At 47.6% G+C, this 21,811-nt stretch overlaps 1 protein-coding gene across 1 annotated transcript in view; it reads right to left on the bottom strand.

The window, feature by feature from the left end:
- Nucleotides 1-21,811, bottom strand: part of ITPR1 (inositol 1,4,5-trisphosphate receptor type 1) — a 321,074-nt gene that overhangs the window by 36,689 nt on the left and 262,574 nt on the right. Inside the window, exons 50-55 of the mRNA XM_060022942.1 lie at nucleotides 20,847-20,969; nucleotides 19,763-19,867; nucleotides 16,645-16,837; nucleotides 11,871-11,993; nucleotides 6,321-6,496; nucleotides 1,708-1,872 (exon numbers count right to left, since the gene is read on the bottom strand). Of these exons, the coding sequence (XP_059878925.1) occupies nucleotides 1,708-1,872; nucleotides 6,321-6,496; nucleotides 11,871-11,993; nucleotides 16,645-16,837; nucleotides 19,763-19,867; nucleotides 20,847-20,969 (885 nt within the window). The remainder of the gene's footprint in view (nucleotides 1-1,707; nucleotides 1,873-6,320; nucleotides 6,497-11,870; nucleotides 11,994-16,644; nucleotides 16,838-19,762; nucleotides 19,868-20,846; nucleotides 20,970-21,811) is intronic.

Genomic DNA, 21,811 nt, shown 5'->3' with positions numbered 1-21,811 from the left:
TGGCACTGGCTGGCACTGCCAGTGACCAAAAGAAAAGGATCTTATGAACAGAAAAAGAAACAGAGCCAACGGGATATAGATGGTTGGAAAAGTCATTTTCTGCCAGGGCGAGATGGCACTGTCTGAAGGGGACTCCCCTACCTCGTGGGAGAGACCCCTCAGCAGGGGTGGGAGAGACCCCGACTCAACTCTGCCTCCCCACTGAGAGAGGACAGGAATTTGTCAGGTTCCGGACTTGGGCCTCCCAGACTCACAAACAGGAACCCCACCCAGGGGTGTTATTGCATGAGACAAAAAGGCTTAGAAATATACACAGAGCTCTAAAGATCTCTGATAGAGAGCGACCAGAATCGGGCAGGTAATGGCCATCACAAGTGTATCCAGAGACCTCTTTGCCTAAAACCTCAAAGTACGGCCAGACCTATTTTAAAATGAGGGAAAGGAATCCATATCTATATCCCTCAGTCTGCCAACATCCACCACTAATGGAAGGAGCTAATCCTGAAGGCCTAAACGGTGCATCCTTTATGGTGTATGGCGGGGAGAGGGGAGACGGGATGACAGAGACGGTAATGACAGCCGGCCATCGCTCAGCGTTTCTGTGGAGGTACTGTTCTCAGATCCTGACACGTGAAGTAGCAGAAAATCCCTATGATGGCCCTGCCAGGAAATGGACTGTTCTCCCCATTTCGTCGATGGGGAAACTGAGGCACAGAGCAGTTAAGTCACCAGCCTGGAGACCACATGGACGGCAACTCCTGGAAGTGCCTTCCTTGCTCTGCTTTTTGCAAGTAGATCCCTCGTCGTTTCTTGTTTTTGGCCGCACCACGCGGATTGCAGGATCTTAGTTCCCCAACCAGGGATCGGACCTGCACTCTAGGCAATGAAAGCGCACAGTCCTAACCACTGGACTGCCAGGGTATTCCCAAGTCCCTCGTCTTAAGTCAACACTTCGGCCTTGATCATTTTTTATCATCAGACACATTCTGATACTTCTTGTATTCCCTTTATGGATGGTTTCGCTCGCAGAAAGGTCAATTTTATGCTTCCCGTCATTTAACATAGGTACAATGAAGTGGTTTTTTTATCTACAACCCTACAGGTCAAGATTCCCTGTAATGACAGGAGAATAAGCAGATAGAGGTCTGTCATTTAAAAACCTGCTCAGGAGGAAAATAATGGAAAATCAAGACATTTAACCACTCGGCTCAAACTGGAACACAACTTCTGCTAAAAAGGTCTCCTGGATCAATAAATCTATCAAGCTCATTGCCATGGGTCTTGGGTCTTTGAAAATACCTCCCGCTCTTACTGGTACTACATGTTTTCACTGGAAAATGGATCCCATGAGAACTGTCAGAAGGTGACAGTCGCAAAAACATTCTCCTTGTAAGCGCTGGCTGAGGCCAAGAAATAAGACAGACGAAGGTGCACATGGAGGCAACGTCTCCTGACCCAGATGGTGGGCATCATCTATCATCACGATCACGCACTGTGATCGCGCACCTCCTGGGCTCCTGATAGCTGACCTGCTCCCTGGGTAGCTTTCCTCTCCAGATGCCCCAAACGCTGCGTACAGGGCGGGCTACGACCTCGTAGACCAGGCACATCAGTCACCATGAAAAAGAGGGGTCCGTGAGGGGAGGAAGGACAGAGGATGCTCTCCTAGTTGCCCACATGTAAAATCTTTCAACACCAGCAACTCACCAGCAAACTGTAGAAGAATTCATGGACGAAGAGCCCCATGGCGCAGATCAGCAGATACAGCAAATGATAAAGGAACTCAACATCCAGAACCATGGCTCGGTAGCCTCTGGTGAATGTGCCACAGTTGCCCACAAAGCTCATCAGAAAGATGATTTTATTGCAGACCTGACAACAATGAGAGCAACAGTCAGATAAGCACGGACCACGTGCCGAACTCCAGACTCTTCACAAGAGCCGAGGGCAGTTTGCCCCCAGGCGTCTCTCGGCGCCTGTGCCCAAACAAAAGCTTCCTTTTGCACCCAGGGCCCACCGAAAGCGCCGAGAACTGTTCTGCGGATCAAAGTCATTTCATTACTTTGCTTTTCAGGCATATTGCAAGTTAACGTGACAGTCAAATAACTTCATGGGCAACACTAATCAAGTGGCATTTGTAAGTGACAAAAACAAAATTAACACATACTGAAATTATGATTTTCAAGATGAATCATTTCTAACATCCTTCCATGAGTTAGTCAAACACAGAAGTCACCTCAATCCACGAACCCTGTGATCAGCATGATTAAAAGTGTTTTCTAACTTTCTGTTACATGCTACGCATTAGAGGGTTGCAATTTAATGAGGAGCAGCCAGTTCTTGTCATCCATTGCTCCTAATCTTACAGGGAAAGTGAGAATTCTCTTGGGGTGGGCAGGGGAAAGTAAGTGACTTCAGGATGAGTTCTATTCCCCTGCCCCCCTTTCTGGGAATAACTTTTTTTAAAACTTTTTTTGGTGATGAAAGTTAAACTTATTGTGGTATTCATTTTGTAATTGATATACATATCAAATCAAAATGTCGTACACCTAAAACTAATACAATATTATATGTCAATTACATCTCAATAAAAAGTTAAAAACGATATATGAAAAGTATGTAACCTTATTAATAAGCAGAGAAATGTGATTTTCCCCATTTCTTCCTTTTCATAAACTCATATTTCATTGAAATAGTCATATATACATGGTAAAAGTAATAGCATTTTTTCCCAATAGCATAAAAGAGTATGAAGAATAAAGGAAGTCTCCCTCCCAACCTATACTATCAGATCCCCCCAACTCTCCAAGAAGACTAGTCTGATCCCCCAGAAGGAGCCACACTGGGACCTCGTAAAGTACCAACGCTTGGCCCTTCTTGGGTTGGGAGTAACTTCTGTTCTTCCTCTGGGGAGCCATCCCTTCCCATGTATCGGTCCTTGAGGTCTGGGTGGGGCTCCATCCTGGCCAGTCGGAATTATGGCAATCCCCTGGCAACGACTGGTTCACGGATAGGCACGTGACCAAATGGGGTCAATGACACCCACTGAGATCCTTCCTGGGACCGCAGCATAAGACAACTTTGTTCTTTACCCCTGACCTTGGACCTGACAGAAAGTGACCTCTGAGGCTGCTGGCATCCATCCTGCATTACCATGGAGCCCAAGGGTACCACCAGCGCAGAACCAAAAGAGAGGAACTGAGCCCTGACGCTACTGTCCAGCCTCCTGAATGCAGCCACACCTGAAGCCAGGCGCTAGGATTCTCAGTCACATTCTCTCCTTTGCTTCTATGAGCGTGGATTAGGTTTTCTGACCCCTGCAACTGAAGGCTGACCTACTGTATAACAGAGTCCCACCTCTGAGGAAACCCCATGCCTGAAGTCTGCCTATAGCAACACGCTGCCAGAAAAACCTGAATCAGGAGAAAGGTGGAGAGAGTGCGCTTCGGCTGCACTTGGTAAAACCGTCTCCTGCTACCCGAGCTAGCCTGGCCACAGGTGCTGCGGAAGCAGTGCCAGTTAATCTGGGGGGTCAGTGCAAGCGAGCTTCTCGGCAATCAGATAAGGGGGGAAGCCGACACCCAGGGAGAAGGTTCGGCTTTCTCAGACAGGCTAACCTTTCAATCCACCAGGTCGTTTTCCTCTACTATTCTAACTTTTGCCAGTGTAGGATCTTTTTTAGGGTGAGAAAGCATCATTCGTTCTGAAAGAACTGTGTTGCTGGGGTTTCAGAGAGAAAAAAAAAAAAAATGGCCACGCTCTGCTCGACATTCCAGGACCTCACACAAGCCCAGGCACCTGCGGTATTAACAGAGCAGTCCACTTCACCTGAGTACACTCTCCCCTTTAACTTCTGCCCCCGTTTTCTCTGTCGCTTCACCAGCAACTGTTTCCTATTCATGGTCTTAGTCTGCTGTCCCCACTTCCTACGGACCCCACTTTGGTTAGTGTCAGATGTGGCTTTTGGTCCCAGCTCTCTACTGCAGCGGCTCTCCCCACGTCCCCAGGGATTCTCCAGGGCACACATGGCCGTCTTGCCCTGTCCACTCCTAGCACCCAACCCCAGCTCCTGCAGCACCCTTCTCACCACCGTCCCTGCACGTGGCTGCCAGGATACCACCCTGGGCTGCTTCCCCAGCTCTTAGATCTCCAACATTCCTTCGCTGTGTGTCCACAGCCGCTATTCCTTCTCCCATTGCTGCATATGACATTCCTCTTTTGTTATCCCCTCTGAGTAATTGTTTACTGTTTCAGCTTCCCCCCCCCATGCCCCCGAGCTAATGGTATTATGAATGGTCATTAATTATCCAAACACCAACTGACTTATGTTAAAGAGAAAACTATGGAATGACCAAAGGCCAGAGAAACAAAAGAATTAACTCGCAGAAGACAACCTCTGAAATACTGAGTGTTTTTTCCTTTTATTTATTTGTTTCTCCAGTATTTCTTTCTTAAAAAGCTTCCTCTCACTGCAGGTGAAGCCTGTATTTCCTGCTTCAATGCTGATGTGGCTCTGTCACTCTGGTCATGGCCGATTTCCAAACATTAGGCCCAACATTAATAGCCTGTCTTGTTACCTCGAGCCCAGTGAGCCAACAGTTTTCGTCTATTTTCACCCTGAAAACCAGGTCTTGCGTGACTTCATTTTAGCTGGAGGCATCATTCTTCTCCCAGCCCCCCGTGACTAAAAATTTGGAGTTATACTTGCCTCCTTCATCACCCAGTCAAGACAGTGATACCTTCTTTGCCTGGAGAAAAGGACCCAGACCAAGCCCGGCACTAATTTCAGGCTTAAGGTTCAGACCCAACGCCCACCACGTGTCACTGTTCCCTCCGAAGCTCTGACATCTGTACCTTCCTTCTTCTCCGTTATGACCAAGACGCAGGCTCGTCACACGTTAATTGAAAGCCCTGCTAGAGGCCCTAAGTGGTCCCCCAACCCCCTGCACAAATCCGTGTACATTCATGCCACTACCAAGGGAATTTTCTCAACCACTGAATTGCTCAAAAACCCTGAATCATTTCCCACTATTGGGAATAGAATTTCCCAACCTGTATTCTATACAACACTAATTCCAAGTGATACTTTACAAAAAATGTGGGCAAATAAGTTCGGGAAACACAAATACCTGGTGTCCCTTTCTTCCAGATTCATAACCCATATCAGCATGTTAAAGTCTCAGAAATGCTGCCGTGAAAAACCTTTCATGTTGCTTAACCCAGCATTTCGCACATGGATTTGACCAAGGAACGCTCTTTTCACCTAAGATTTATCAACTTAGAACATGCTGCCCTGGAGGATGAAGCCCCAGTGCGTCTTCCTGAAATGCAGGGCCCAGGTTCCCTGTACAGGATCAGGCCCTACATGTCAGTACGTGAGGCACAGAGGAGGCGAAGCGCAACGGGCGGCCATCTCCCGAGCAGGCCCGGGCTCCCCTCGCTGCTGTGGCCTGTGGGGAAGATGCTCTGCTCAACCCCTGCTTCCTGGCCCCACTGTCTCCATTCTTTAAGACAAAACTTCAGCCCTGTCCCCGTTCTCCCCTAGCGCCCTTGCTGCCTCTGCCACCTGAACAGCCACTGGGGGACATTTATGATTGCCCTCAATTACTGGATTCACCTTTTTTGCAGTATCACTTCCATTTCTGAACAGTGACCTCAGCTTCCTTATACACTCAGGGCAGAACCCTCTGGAAGGCAGTTTTAGATCCCCACATGTCCCAGTTCGTTCCTCTTTTTCAGCAGGAAACCTCTCCAATTTATGGCTTCATATCAGCTGCGTCCATCTCCTAGGAATTCTGCAGAGGCAGCTGGCATCTGCCCATCCACAGCAGTGAAAGAGCATTTCCAAATGTCACTACTTTGAGGTAACTCTCCTTGATTCTCTTCTTACCTCTCCACCTGCTCCATCTCTATCAACAGTTCCTCTTGCTTCTCTGAGGTCCTCACCAGAAGTGGGTGCTGTGTTATTCCGTCATTTGACTTAACTGGCTAAAATCTCTTGTCCTAGCACACCTTTGATCTGATTGGCAAAACTAACCCAGATCTCAACTTCTCTCCCTTTGTCTGCCTAATTCTGAGAGGAATATTCCCTGAAAATGAGACTGTCGGTGCCCAGAGAGTACGTTAAGAGGTTCACCATCTTGTGACAAGGGGAAGAGGGAGACGGCCACCTGCAGCTCTCCTTTGCTTCTGCTATTTTAACAGTTGACCCAGATAATATTTTTCTGCACCGGAAGCACAGGCCAAGATTCTGGGGAGGATGGAAGGCATTCCTACTTGTATGTAAACAAAAAAGTGGCGATGAAGGTATTCATACTTACGTTGAAAGCTCCCAGAAGAAACAACGTGGGTTGTAATCCGACCGAAAATATCAACCGGAGAATTGTGGAAGCGATTAAGGCCCGGATGCCGTGGGGCTTGGGGAGGGCAATGACAATGGCCAGAGATATGAGCATGGCTGTCCACAGCAGCCCTGACCAGTGTGGCTCCAGGGTTCCTGGAAAGACAAGGCAGGGCTCTCAGAGATCAGAGCTTTCACCGGGTACAGGTGACAGACCAAAACAGGTTTAACGTCATTTTCTTCAACCACGTCTCTGGCCTTGTATGTCCCAACCCTCACGTCCAGTTCTCTGCCCCAGACGTAACCAATCACATCCATGTTTTCTTACCTGCAAGCCTTCTACTGATACATGTTCCTTCTACCTGGGAAATTCTCTCCCTTTCCCATTCATGTTAAGTCTTAGCTTAGATGTCACCTCTTCTAGGAAGTCTCCTCCTCACAAAACATGCCAGGCGCTCCTTCCTTCCCTGATTCTTGTACCCCTGGTCATCCCTATGGGACACTGTTCTCTAGCAGTCACTGCCCCCTCCCTAAACCCCATCCCCACCAAGACTCCAAATTCCCCAAGGGAAGCACTGGGCACCCAGTAAGCACCCATCAAATGAGTTTGTTCCATGAGCAGAATTCATACATGTGTCACACTTCACTCTTAGGGGAGGCAAGCTGGAAGAATAAACTTCTAATTTCTATTAAAAGCATGCTAAGGAAAAGTGCAGGCCCCCTGCCTGCATCAAATTTCTTCAAGGCAAGGAGGAAAGCAACTTCCGTATCATTAGCATCATCCTACAATTAGATTATCCTTGTAGTCAAAGAGCTTATACCAGTTTTTGTCATCTCTTGCTATTGCAAGTTCTATTTAGAGTGTCCCACGAGACGGCTTGGTTATGTAACATGAGCCAACAGGGCTAAAAATAAGGTACTGCAAAACACTCATTAAAAAAAAAAACACCCCTATTTCAAACGCTGTCACGTTTTGACTTTCCTTCAGATGTAAACAAGTAGCACTACATGATTAAGGCCACTTACATAAAGGAGTTTCGATTCTCCAGAACTGCTGGGACTGAAGCACCGCCAGGGAAAGAGACGCCCCGGCAGGTTCCAGCTCTTCCACGAGCCTGCTGGCTGCCCTAGTTCATTTCGTCCACACCTGCTGAGACTCACTTTCTCTCTGAAAACTGTCCCCCTAACCCCAGCCACCTACCTCTTCCCTCTGGATAGCCTTCAAAGGTAAACCTGATTAGGAATGGGCGCCAAGAGGCAGAAGCTTCTCAGAAATCCAGGAAGAGGTGCATGCTGGGGCCTAGGTGTCCCTTGCTGTGCATTTAACAACTGTTAGATATTGTATCAAGCCATTTACGCGGATTATCATGTATTTAACCCTCTTGATCACCCTATGAGGTTGCTGTTATCATCTCCATTTTACTCCAAAGGAAACGGAATCTTGGGTTACGTATCTTGCCTAAGGTGACACAGCATATACCAGGAGTATATACGCCCCTGGAGGAATGGGCCTTAACGATCATTAAAAAAAAAAAAAAATCCATCCGTTTTAAGTGCACACTTTGATGACTTCTGGCAGTGTATACAGTCATATGACCTCATGTAACTGCCAACACAATCAAGATATAAACAACTTTATCACCCTAAGAGGTTTCCTTGTGCCCTTTGCAACTGGTGCCTTCCCCCATCTCCAATGCCAGGCAAATACGGACCTGCTTTCTACCACTGTAGCTTTGCGTTTTCCAGAATTTCATGATGAGAAAAATAATCATATTTGTAGGTAGTCTTTTTAATTCTTTCACTTAACAAAATTTTTAAGATCCATTCAGGTTATTGTGTATATTAACAGTTTGTTCTCTCTATTGCTGAGTAGTATTCCGTAATATGAATACACCACCACTGATTTATCCACTTAACAATTAATGGATATGTGGGTTGTTTCCAGTTTGGAGTTGCTACAAATAACGCTACTGGAAACAACCAAGTACAAATCTTGGGGTAGATGTATGTTCTCACTTCTCTTGGACAAAAACATGGAAGTAGATTTTGGGACCCTAAGTACATGCTTAACTTTAGAAGACCTAACCATACTGTTTTCCAAACTGATGGTACCATTTTCCCTTCCCATCAGTAATATATGGGAGTTCCACTTGCTCCACATCGTCACCAATACTTGGTATCGTCAGTTTTTCTAATTTTAGCCATTCTAGTAGGTTTCTAGTAACATGTCATGGTGGTTTTCATTTGCATTTCTCTAATAACTACTGATGTTGAATATCTTTTTATGTGCTTCTTGGCCATTCATATGTCTTTTTTTGTGTGAAGTAACTGATCAAATCTTCTTCCCACTGTTTTAATTGGGTAATCTTTTTATTGTTGAGTTGTAAGAGTTCTTTATATATTCTGGATATAAGCCTTTTGTCTGATGTATGATTTGTAAGTATTTTCTCCCAGCCTGTGGCTTGCCTTTCATTTTCTTAAGCACTTGATTATCACAAACTGCTCTTAAGAGCTCAGTGTAATAAATGTGACCAGTACAACACATGTACTCAAATCCTGAAGGGGACAATATAAAAACCTGCTGTCTTCCCACTATAAAAACAGAGGTGATAATTAATGCTAGATTCCAAATAAACAATTATAGAAAGACTTCTTTGAGACAACTGGAGAAACATGAATATGGACAGGCTATGACATGATTTACTGTTAGTTTTGTTAGATATGATAATGGTATGGTGATTATACACATTTTAAAATATTCTTAGAAGTTAGAGATGCACAGTGAAATATCTATGGGCAAAATGACAAGATGTCAAGACTTCTTTAAAATCTTGCAGAAAATACAGTAGGAGTATAAATGAAACAAAATTGGCAAAATGTTGGTAATTGTTAAAGCTGGGCTTATGGGTATATGGCAGTTTATTATACTGTTCTTTCTACTTGTGTATATATTTGAAAATTTCAACAGTAAGAAAGTTTAAAAAGTAGTACTTTATGTGCTTTAATCATCATGCCATGTTTACAAATTCAGTATGAGACCTGAAGATGCCCAATTTTCATGCTGTTCAAAGACGCTGTGACTCATCAGTTCTGAAATAAAGGGGGAAAATGATACTTCTAAAAAGGAGCTTTTAAGGCCACAGTGTCCTTGGCAGCCACAAGCCTTGGAAGTCACAGAGCCACGTCGGCACACAGAGCAAGGTCGTTACACACCTCAAAGAGGGACATTTTGGAAATCCTGGTTTCAGGATTCAATGAGCACAAATATTGCTCTCAAAGAAATACTTTCAGGTAACCAATCAGATTTTGTTTCTAGACCGGGCTAACACAACCCTCCTCTTGAAGATGGTCAACAGTGACTATAGAAGATGCCCCCGACACATCTTCCAAAAGAAAAAAGTAAATCCCTCTGAGTGAGTGGATGTGTTTGAGGTGATCTCGGTCACTGCATAATGGAAAGGGCTTCCTTAGGTCGGATCAACCTTGTTCTCTCCAAGGACATCTAATTACGTTTTCTGTTGAGTCTATCTGCATGAAGTTCTATACCCAATGCTGCCAAAAAAGGAAGCCTGGACTTCTACAGATCAGCCAGGGGTGATGTCACCTTGAGTGCCACCACTGTAAAGATGGAAGGACCTTTAAGAATCATTGCATCCAGTAGTTCTTGAACTTGGATGGGCAAGAAACAGGATGCTCCAGAGATCCTGACTAGGTCAGCAACTATCTTCTCCTGACCTCCACAGGAATTTCTAAATCCACACCTAGGTTTCACAACTACTGGCTCCATTTAAGCACCTCTTAAAAGAGAGGATAAGGAGAACTAATTGAAGTGGCTGACCCGGAGTCACGTGGCAGGTGAGTGGCAGAGCCAGGCCTAGACACGAAGTCTGGACTTTGTAAATCTAGCTGCTCCACTGGATGAGGCTTATCATGGAAGAGGAGAGAGGTGTCAATGAATTGTCCCCAGCACTGGCCTCAAAACTGCCACAAGGGACCAGTGAAGAAAATGGCCAAGATATATTAAAAAAAAAAAAATCAATTTTAAATATTTTTAAAGAAGTGGAGGGTAAAACGAAAACACATCCAAAGTAATAGTTGAAGAATCTGCTATGATGTGCACAACAGCTCCCCAGAGGTGAAAAGAGGCCTGGGCTCTGTCCCCTCCACCTAAGCCCTGGGTTGACCACTTTGCGCTCTTACCTCTGCTGACTGGCACCCTGGTGAAGGCAGACATTCCCCCCAGGGGCAACACCCTGCAGCCCTGTGGACCTGCCCAATGTTGCAGCCAAGGACACTTATGATTCCTGATATTGCATTTTAAAGGAAAATGCCCCTTGGGCTGGTGTTTAAGTACGGCGTTTGGGGGGAAAACCATCACTTAAATGGAGCCTTCAACATAGCTTCAGGCCAAACAGAAAAGCTAACGCCTCAAATGAGTAAGTTAGACACATCACAGAACATATGACCACTTTCAAATCTGACCTTAAACTTACTTCCATTACGTTCGTGACATCTGCATTATTAAATCCAGAGCCGAGCCTGGAATTTACCTCTGCGCTGTTTCTGTTTTTTTTTTGGTCTTACTTTTGGGCTCTTCATCCCAATATGTTTCACACAAGGTGGCTCCTGGCAGGTTGTGACATACATACGGGAGGTGATCTGCCAAAAAGCTCTGATGAGAAATTGAGCTGAAAAGCAGGCCTCCCAGGAGGCTGTAGCAGGTGTCAGAAAAGTAGGCCGTAGATGTTTAATAGAAGAGGAGCTTCCGCCAACCCCCAGAACCCCACACGCGTAAATGTCTCCAGAGAGCCGTCACGCAAACCGAGGAGCCCCAAACAGAAAAATGCGCCTCCTGAACGCCTTGCCTTTTCTCAGCAAAATGTGCAGAATGTGCATACAGATGACTGGAAGGAGACGGTGGTGGGGGAAACCCAGCAAGACCATGGACAGCACGTTTCGTTATGTGAATAAGGGCACGTAGCTCTTAACAGACTAAAGTGCCAAGGATGTGCCGTCTGCAGTCACTCAAGCCCTGCCTCACCCTACCTCTTGTCAAAAAAAAAAAAAAATTCCAGAGGTTTCCTACAAATTCTTTAGTCTGAAATCAATTTCACAAGTATGGCATGGGAAAAACACATCTACTGGACTGAGCATCAAAATATCTACGTGCTAGGGCTAGCTCGGTCGCTGACTGGCTGTGTGACTTTGGCTGAATCGCTCAGCTTCTCTGACAGTTTCCCAACATATAAAACAAGGAGGCTGCCTAAGATGAACCCTTACAGTTTTAATACTGTAAATAGCTTCTTCTCTTTCTTTCCTGGCAAATAAATACGGACACACAATTTGTATTATTTCAAGTTAGATTTAAAAATAAACCCGTGGTAAAAGCTACACTCTCATTTTGTCTGAAAATGGGTAACTGGGATCCCGTAACTTGCACCAGTACTTCCAGGGATCACGTTTAAGATGCAAGTCACAGCCTTCCTGCTGCCTCTGGAATTTTCCTTGAAATTAAAGATATGGATGGTACCTCCTCGGACTCCTTTAAATGGGTAGAAAAAGGCCACAAGCAGATTCATCAGGACAGCCAGGTTGAATGAAATGCTGCTCCAGAAAGACATGTTGCGGGCACACCAATACAGAACGGGCTGGGCTGTGGAAACAAGGACAGAGCCCCGTGAGGTTCAAGACTGCAAGCCAGAACGCTGGGAATCCACACGGCCCTCCCGCTCCGCCCCTACAAGTCCACTTTTGTTCCCAGTTTTTACCACAACAGTAAAAACGATCGTTTGTTTTGAAGGTGACTCATAGGCTCAGAACGACACCAGATTGGTTTGTTTCTGTTTGGAGTACTTACTGGAACAGAAGATGTATTGGGGGCTAAGGAGGAGAAGAAAGGGGAAAAGTCGGAGCATCTAAGAACCCTGCATGCCCCTGTCAACACCATCAGTTATGGAATCTTGGGGGTTATCCAGGGTTCACGCGCCGAGTCCTCAGTTCCCCCTGGGGTGCTGGGACTGGATGCCATGCCTAAGGAGAGCCGAAAATTCAATGAAACTTTGAGAAGTGGGGGGCACTGGTTGGGGTGGGGGGACACACAGCATTCAGAGTTGGTCCAGCTGGGCCCCAGGCTAGGAACAACGTTACCTCTTCCACATTCTTCCCTTGCTCGAAATTCTTCACCAACTCACTGGTGACTAAAAGCAAGATAATGATCCTTTTCCTGAAACCAGGTCATCTGCCAACTAGGAGTGGGAGTTCTGCCTGGACGGTCAGCAGTGGAGCTCCCATTTGCAAAGGCTACAGTAGAGAAAGGATGTGGAACCAAAGCCCTCACAAAGGGCGAGAGACCCTGTAGGCAGTGCTGCCATCTTAATCCGTTGTTACCGGCAGGTGATACCACACTGGCTGCATCTCAGCATTAGGAGAACAAGCCGGTGACCAGTGTGTGCACGGGTGCATCCTTTTCCTCTGAACTCTGCAGTGGTGCCTTACGCTTAGGATGATGGCAGGAATAATTTCCATCTCCAGGCCAGAGGCAAAGTTTCCAAAAGACAGTCTCATTCAACATTATCCTCCTCCAAAGAAAAGTGTGGACTATGTGAAAATGGATCTCTAGCATGTTATTTCTCTCTCCCAATGAAGTCATCATTTAACTTTAGGACAGCCGCCAGGGACACATCCAATGACTCTCGAATGATGCCTATAGAAGTAGTCAAGCCTCTGGAAACTTCTATCCAAAATAAAGTTATGGCATAATTAAACAGAGCCCTGGATAATTTAATAACTGCTCATCTCACGTTTGCACTTTTTAAGAGGCCATGTTTCCAAACTGTAGAGTTTTAGAGCTATAAGCATCACCTAGTTTAAAAGATCTCATTTTATGGATGAGGGAAACTGAGGCCCAGCAGAGGATGGAAGGCATGGAGATCTCATTCCCCAGCTCAGAGACCTGCTGGGCTCAGTGACAGGGACAAAGTTAAGCGGCTCATGTCACCATTCAATGGAAGAGCTGACCAAGAGTCAGTCCCACCTATAGTTAATGAATGACTTTTTCTTAAGTTAATTGCCAAAGCAAATTTAAGATGAGAAATCACCCGCTCTGTAGACAATGGCTATTGGTGTTTCTTCTGGGACTGAAGCCCATTTCTGATCTGAATATGAACATTCCAGAGAGCACAGAAGAGACACATGGCAAGGATGGCAAAGGGCTGAAAACTGTTGAAGTTGAGTGAGGGTTTCATGGGAATTTACAAAATCCTCCCCACATCAGTGTATGTGTAACAGGCTCATAAGAAGTTAAAAGACAAAAAGGCAGGAAATGGCAGGGCTCAGTGATGGGTAAGCCAGAATTCCCTTCAGAGCAGCTCTCAATACTAAGTGTGAGAGTAGCTGGTCTTCAACGATGGTCTTCAACTATGGCAGACAGCTCACAAATCTTACTTTTATAAAACTAACACTGTACTTAAATTGTGGTGTCACTGAATATGAACAAACATTCCGTCCTTCAAGTCAACCGGGTATCTACGCAGGTGCAAGAAGACAGGGTACCATGATCCCAGATGGGCAGGGCGATTTAAATAACTGCACCTGGGGCATCTCTTGGTAACCCTCCTCCCTAGCTTGTTTGTTTGTTTTTAAGGAACTGGGGCTTGCTTGAGGACTTGGACTCCATGTGCATGTAGCAAGAGAATTTCCCACTCTACTCTGATGTGTGTAATAACCATGAGGGTAAACTCCATGTAATACCACATAACAAAGTGTCAGCATATGCAGCTCTGCCTCAATTTCCTCTCACTATCTCCTAGTTTTCCTAGCCCAGAGTTTTCTCTTCACTGGGGCCAGGATCTTCAGGAGAAGGTGTCAGAGAGGCACAGTGGACAGAGGATGTGAATGCACAGAATGGGTGTGCGTGTGTGTGTGTGTGTGTGTGTGTGTGTGTGTGTGTGTGTGTGTGTGTGTGTGTGTGTGTGTGTGTGTGTTGAGGAGAGCAGGGAAGAGGGTTTCAAGAGAGCACAGGACCTGAGTATCTTAATACTTGCAGAAGAAAAGATGAAGCAATCCGAGTCTCAGACAGACCTTACTGTGTACCTGAGCCCTAGCTACAGATTCTCCAAAGCACAGATGATTCTCTGTGATACTTTCAGGAAAAGGAAGAGGAGCTTCATGAATAAGCCAGAGAAATCTTTTCTGCAGACTTATTAGAAGAGGAATAAGCTACATAGAGAAGAAAATATATTTCATTTTAATTGCACTTCTGAGTACATTTCTCCCCTTCCTAAATATGCAAATCATGTTTAATTCCGTTATTACTTTCAATTTTTCTCTTACCAGCAGAAAGCTATGAAGCCAATTAAAATCTCTCAGTTGACAGCCATAGCTGTGTTTAAGCTTCACTGAAACAAAAACTGTTTTTGAAACAAAGACAGACTTAGTAAGAGAAGGTATTAGCTACAATGCAACATAAATCTTGGAATGATGAGATGGCCATTCTGCAATCAATCAAACAATCAGGTAGTCTTAATTCCCCACTTTATAGGTGAGGGCCTAGAAGAAGTTAAGTCATCTGCCCAGAGCCACAGAGTCAGGGAGTGGCAGAAGGAGCATGGAATTCCGATCTCCCACCTCTTGGGGCTGAGGTCTTCCTATTATGCCAGGCTGACGACAACATCTCAGGGATGACAAGGTATCTCCCCTCATCATAAAAGGTGAAAGACCTTTCTTTCAGTTCATAAGCCCCACTGGAGAGCCTATTTTATATACCTATTTGACAACACAATTCTGAGAGAATGAATGTATCTGACCAGTCTTAGTACTTAGTAGACCCGTACATTTGGTAAGGGTGAAATCACCATTTTAATAACTATTTTGGAGGTTTGGATACACGAATTCAGGATCATCCCTTGAAGTTGGAATTATGGACTATTTCAGTGAAGAGCAAAATCAACAAATAAGAGGAAGGTGCCTTCTATTTCATGGAATAGCTGAAAACACAAGAGTACACGACGGATGGGGTCTATGTCTACCTTTCTGGGTGTCTTTTTTATCCTACTGCCCAAGCATGGTGCTGTGTAGACATTCAACACTACTCACGATGCTTCAGCGGGAGGAGCTTGGGTCAAGCCCACAGCGGCTACGAGGACACACAGAGAGTGGGGCAGCTTGTCCTCTAGGTCTTCTGAGGGCCACACCAAGGAGGACACGCCCGCTGTTCTGCTAAAGGTGGTCCAGACACCAAGCATGGGGCTGGGTGAGGAATGGGTTGGCTCAGCAAAACATATGATAATGCTTTAAAGTGCCGGACGATGAGGTGCCCCTTAGAGATCAGGGAGGATGGAGTGGGGGTGAGGTGAGAACAGCGCCTCCTGGCCAGCCTGCTTGCACAAGCCCCTCTGACACCAACCGAATCTGGGGAGGCAGGGAGCAAAGCAGTGCAGTGAAAGCAGTAGAGGAGGCTAGTCTGTGCCAGCCCAGGCTGGTAGGGGCGGAAGAGGACAAAAGCGTCCAGAAACTGACCTCTAGCCCAGCTTCCCCTCACCGCAGCAGGAGCCCCAGTGATCACAACTGCAGCTGGAATCCAGGAATTCAAATAAAAATCCTGGTTCCTGACTAACAGACAGGAATAAAGCACCGTCCTCTCTAAGTGGGTCGTAACAGTTGGTGCCTAGCGTACTGTCGGTACCGCAGGATCACGTTAAAACCCTAATGAAAACCGGGCGCGGAGAAGCCTTCCGGGAAAGCCCTATAAAAGTATTTTAGATGAGTAATTGCAGCCCGCCTGGCTGGGCTCCGCCACGGGACTCGCTGGTGGCCAGTGACGCATCTCAAGCGGTAAATGATTCCACTGCCTATAAAATGACACTAGGGTCTAAAATCCGAGCTACCCCATAAAAGGGGGAAGAGCGGCATCTTCCGAGCAGGTGGGCTAGTAAATGAGCAGTCAGGTGGGCTGTCTCCTGCTCAAATGCACCATCCTGTGAGCGCCGGGCCCGCCCGTTCTCCGCTCCTTTTATTTTCTACATCAAGATACCAAGAAAGGGCATGCCAAGTTCTCCCTGGAGCTCTGCAAGCGGATCAGATCAAAGGCGGCAGGAAGCCCCTTCAGGGGAGGCGCCACCCTAAGGCTGGAGCACACTTATCAGCTCCAAAGGTGCCCAGTCTTCTCGGTGCCCAGAGGGGGACAGAATCCTAACTCGCACCAGCTCTGCTCCTACTTGGAGGTCCACGTAGCCACCATCAAGCCCTGCTGTGTGAGACCCCAGAACCGCGTGTCTCTGTAGCTTCTGGAGGCGTTGCTGACCTACCTCGCAGCTTCTTTTGCCAATTCATCTCATTGAAGAGGTCCTCGGATCGCAGGAAGAAATCGTTGATCTTGCTGCCTTGTTCATCCCGCTCTGTAGTGTAGTATATTCGTAGCTTTGACTCGTTGGTCAGGAATTCACATATACTGGGCACGGGGAAAACAATCTGTTCCATGGTTCGGTCTAATCTGACGATCTAGGGGGAAAAAATGGATGAGGTTCAGTACTCATCAGCTTCAAAAACCAACACACAACTGAGGATCTCTGCACTGGCAACGGGCTCAGTACTGAAGATGCAGCACAACACAGACTTGATCTAGACTTCTGGGATTTTGCAGCTCCCAGACTGGGCTGTATCTCTTAGATCTGTAAGAAAACAATTTTGGTAAGTCTGTTAAAGTATTTTTCTAACCTCAGACCCATTATTTTGACTAGTGACTAAGTTTTATCTGGAACAATTTAAAGCGTGTTTTGTGTACATATTCAGATGAGGCTCTGGGCTGGGGATATCCAGGAGAACTTTCTGTAATGATGGAACGGTTATGTGTCTGCGTGCCTGCCCCGTCCTAAAGGAGAGTCACGAGTCACACGTGGCCATTGAGAACTAGCACGTGTGGCTAGTACAACCGAGGGTCTGAGTTTAATACTTAATTTTAATGTAAATAGCCAAACATGGCCAGTGGCGAGCCTACTGCAGAGCTAGGCTGTGGTGCAAACCTCACCTAATAGCCTTCCTCAGATTGCAAAGTTGCGTTATTTTTCCTGCATAGGAACTCTACAAGGGGATCACTGGTTTACGCAGTTGCAGTGACCTCCTACCTCTGACTTGTCATGGCCTCTAACATGTGCGACGCATGAACCAATATGCCCATTTAACGCTGGTATAGTAGAACTCACTGTTCTTTAAACTAGCTTTGTTGGGTCCCAGGGTGGACACCTCACAGATTTTCCCCGGGCCCTTCCTAGATGGGCTCAATCCCCAGAGAGAGTTGTCTGGTCGAGATTGTTCAAATTGTTCAACACTGCATTGTCACAGTCCTGGGGGGCAGAGATTTCCAAAGGGGTACGGGCTGCCGTATCATAGGGGCATGGTCTCCCTTTATCCTTCCTCCCCAGAGGCTGGACAAGTCAGGTGAGGCCCAGGGCCCACGCCCTCTACAAGAAGATCTGGTTCTCTCTCTCCCAACACTGTTCCCAACGCAGCAAGAGAGGTGACTCAGGTCAAGCTGTAGTGGGAAACTCTCAGAAACGAGACAGGTTCCCACAGCCCTGCCTCCATAAATTCTGGGAGACGTCATCTTGAGACCAACGGCTTGCAAAGTGAGTTGGAGATCAGGTTATGGAAGCTTCCTTATCATACTAATTGTGGTTCATAAGCCAGCCTCATTTAACTGGAATTGTAGTGCGGGGGTTGGTAACACGGGTGCACACACAGTCTGAAGTCTCCCACTGTCCAGAGCCGCCCTGCTTCACACCGTCAAGTGGGCTCTGGATCAGCCCCCCCTTACACGGCAGGAACATGATCTCAGAAGTGTGTCTGGGCTCAGGAGGCAACGGAGGAGGACACAGGAGGCCTCCTGGCAAGAACTGATTCCCAGACTCCAGGGCTACCCGGCCCGAGTGACCAGAGTGAACGCACAAGGGTCTGCAAGAGCCCCAGGGAGTGACAGCGCTATCCGCCTTGCATAGGTAATTCCCTGGGAGGCTGGAAGGTACGGGCAGCTGCCCAGGAAGAGAGTTTAAGAGCTCGGGACACCCTGCCTGGCCATTTCTCTCTATCCTTTAAGATTGATCCATGCCTCTTTATTTCAGTAAACTTATAGTTGGGAATCAGAACTCAGCCCTTCTGCCACCTCTAACAGGGTGGATGACCTTGTTCACACCTCTTAATCTGATCAAGCATCCGTCTGCTCCCCGGTGAGCCAAGGAGCTCGAGATGATCTCCAAGGCTCCTTCTCCTCTGACATTCCACACCGCAAACACCTGAAGCTCATCTTCTAAGGGCTCCAGAGAACAAACTTCCAGTCATCAACAATAAATCAAGAATATGAGCTTACACACACCGTCACGATCAACTCATCAGTGAAATGACACATTTTATTAGGACAGCCCAGAGACCCGAGACAGCGGGTGAGAATATACTCTTACAAGACTCCATCCTGAACATTTCACACGGCCCAAAGGAGTCTGTGAGCCCTTCAAAATCTTTGCCCCGACACTGATGCTGAATCTGTGCATTTCCTCATTAGCCAAACAAGACAGACACACCATCGCTTACTGCCCACAGCCTGCACCCGTAGGTCTGTACTCTCTCGACTGTCAGGAGACAAGGCAGGTGACATAAAAAGCACCCATAGGCTCGGGGGTCAGTGCCAGACTTGGGTGAAAATTCCAGCCCTGACAGTGATAACCGGACAGATGACACAACCGCTCTGAGTCCTATTTCAGAGTTTTCCCAGCTGCGAAACGGAGAGGATTCTGTTTCTTGTGTGTGTTTTCTCTAAGGCGGATCTGGTCGTATCACTCCTCGGTGTACAACTCTCCAATGATTCCACACTGCTCTGAGGGTCAAGTCCAGACTTCTTCTGAGGATGGCGGACACGGTCCTGCAGGCTCTGGGCCCACCCGTCTTCCCTCCCTGATCGTGGGCTGCTCTCCCTCTAGCTCCCTACATCCTACCTCCTCACCTTCACCTGCCACCTCAGGGCCTCCCCGTGTCTGCCAAGCTCTTGCCTCCCAGCTCTGCCTGTTCATTCCCATCCTTCTGAAGGTCTGTGCTTCGATACCAATCTTCAGAGCAGGCCTCTCTGACCACCACGGTCCACAGCAGGTCCCTCCGGGGGACCGTCTCGTGATGCCTTGTTTGTCCTCACGGCCCTGTCAGAACGCATGGCGCGTCTCCTTGTGTGGACTCACCTGCCTTCTCGCCAGGCCTTACGCAGGCCTCGGGACCGGCTTGGCCATCACTGGCCGTTAGCACTGAGTGCAGGCCCTGGTGCACGGTAGCTTCCCACAACCTGTTTACCGCTCTGACCAATGATGGCGTGCCGGCCCCAGCCCAGGGCACCAACACCGGAGGCCCTCGACGCAGGCCCGGGCCCCGAGTTTACCCTGCCTTTACCTCTATCTGGGCCGTGTGCTTGGCGTAAAACTCCAGCGCTTCGTCTCCCTCCACCTGGCCACCAGGTTTCAGCATGCTCTGAAGTTCCTTGTTGTGCCGAGCCAACTAGAACACAAATACAGAAAACAGGGGAGTCACGTCTCTTTGCCACAGGAGCACACAGCTCCTTTCCAGCTCTGGGTATAAAAGACGCATAGTAACGAGCAGCAAGCTGGGGGGCGAAGGGGGCGAGGGCACCTCTCCTCCCCATCAAGGGTGTGCTGCACGGCAACTATACTGGGCTCTGGCAGAGCAGCGTGGAAAGCGCATGCCCACTCGAGGTCCCGCTGTGCCCCGATTCCTTTAGCCAGGCAGGAGGGAGATGGGGTTTATCCATCCAGCCCCACGGAGCCTGCATTCGGAATGGCCCGAGACCTCTCAGGGGCTAAATGCCAGGAATGGAGGAGAGAAGGGGCAGGGATCTATCAACCTCAGGCCCAATCCCATCACTGTTTTCTACCAAACTCCTCTACCTAAGAGAGGTGAAAGGGACAGGAAATGCCAGCCTGCAGCAGAGTTCCCGGCTGCCCACACACATCAGCCTCCAGAAAGAGGAAGTGTCTGCAAAAGCCCAGCCACTTGGGAAGACAGTTACGAAACAGGGCCTCTTGGTGCCAGGGTAGGAAGTATTACTACATCCCCCAAAATGCAAACAAAAAGAAGTCATCATGACAAGTTCCCAAAGATTGCCAAGTGCGATCGGTCAGGCAGCTGACGTTTATTTCTTTAGATGGTTAAGACAGACTCATCAATATTTATGAAAAGACTAAGACTCCTTTCAACTGTCTTGAGACACAGTCATGAGCTATCCAAGTGTCACTGCTCAGCACGAACGCTTTTAAGAAACGTGGGGTTTCCAAGGACATGACCCTACGGGGATGGGCAATGGAAGCCGCCTGGACCCCGGCACATTTGGTCAGGTGGCTGGCAGCACCCGTTACCACGAACCCAAACAAGCTCAGGCTAAAACCTTAAAGGAAAAGTAAGTGTAAGGGCGCACAGCATGGAGTCCTGCCCAGCAGGTGGGCGTGGGGAGGGGTGGCACCTGATGAGCTAAGATGTAGATGTTGTGTCCCACGTTCCTGGGGGAAGCAGCTCCGTCCTCGCCATTCTCTCCATCCTCGAATTCCACTTCGCCTTGCATGTAGGCTTTCTTGATCACTTCCACCTGCAAAAAGGGTCAGGGAACAGAGTTCCTGCTTCAAGAAAGGCCCACGTAGGCCTGGCAATGACAGCATGCGTACTATCAGTCTCCCCTCCCGGGCAGACACGGTTCATCAGCCTCAGTACGCTCGGCCAGCAGGCGTGGACACAGCCTCAGAATCCTTCTCAATGTGATCGCAGGCAGTCACCACCGATCAGCCTTCAATGAAATGACAGGGGAACCCATTCGCTCTCGCTAGGCCACGAGACGTTCTGTGGCTGGTCCACGCCCTTCTCCTTTAGAACGGGACAATGGCTAAAACAAAAACCCAAGAAGCCTCCAAACAATGATACGATACAAACAAAGGCTAGAAGCCACGTTTTCCCCTTCTCTCCATTTCATTCTGCCAACTCTCCCCATCCCCTACCTTTGCCATTTCAGGAAAAACTAAAAAGGAAAGCATTTGCCTTTAGGAATAGCTGATGAAACTATTTTCTGACTCCAAATGTTTCCCTGTCTCCCACAGCCTACTCCATGTGAAGAAAATACCACTAACGGGCGACATCTACCAGCACTTTCTATGTGCCAAGCACTGTGCTCAGTATCTTCATTCTTTCAGAAACTTTACTGCTCATAAACATTTTATGAGATGTCAAAGATTCCTCCTGATTATGGACGAGGAAGCAGACGCAGAGGGGAAGGAGGCGTGCTGAAATTCGCACGGCTAGTGAGCTGAGCTTTGCCCCTGACTGTCTCACGCGGAGAGCACGCTTCCCAGAGCGTTCCAGTGCCGGCCTTCCTGCTCCCAGCCACTGGCCTCAGCTCCCCAGGAACACGGCTGGCTCTGCCCATTTCTCAGTCCCTCC

Source organism: Delphinus delphis, chromosome 10 (assembly GCF_949987515.2).
Source record: "Delphinus delphis chromosome 10, mDelDel1.2, whole genome shotgun sequence".
Classification (NCBI taxonomy): Eukaryota; Metazoa; Chordata; class Mammalia; order Artiodactyla; family Delphinidae; genus Delphinus; species Delphinus delphis.
The sequence above is the reverse complement of the archived record's forward strand: the minus strand, read 5'-3'. Positions and strand labels throughout refer to the sequence as shown.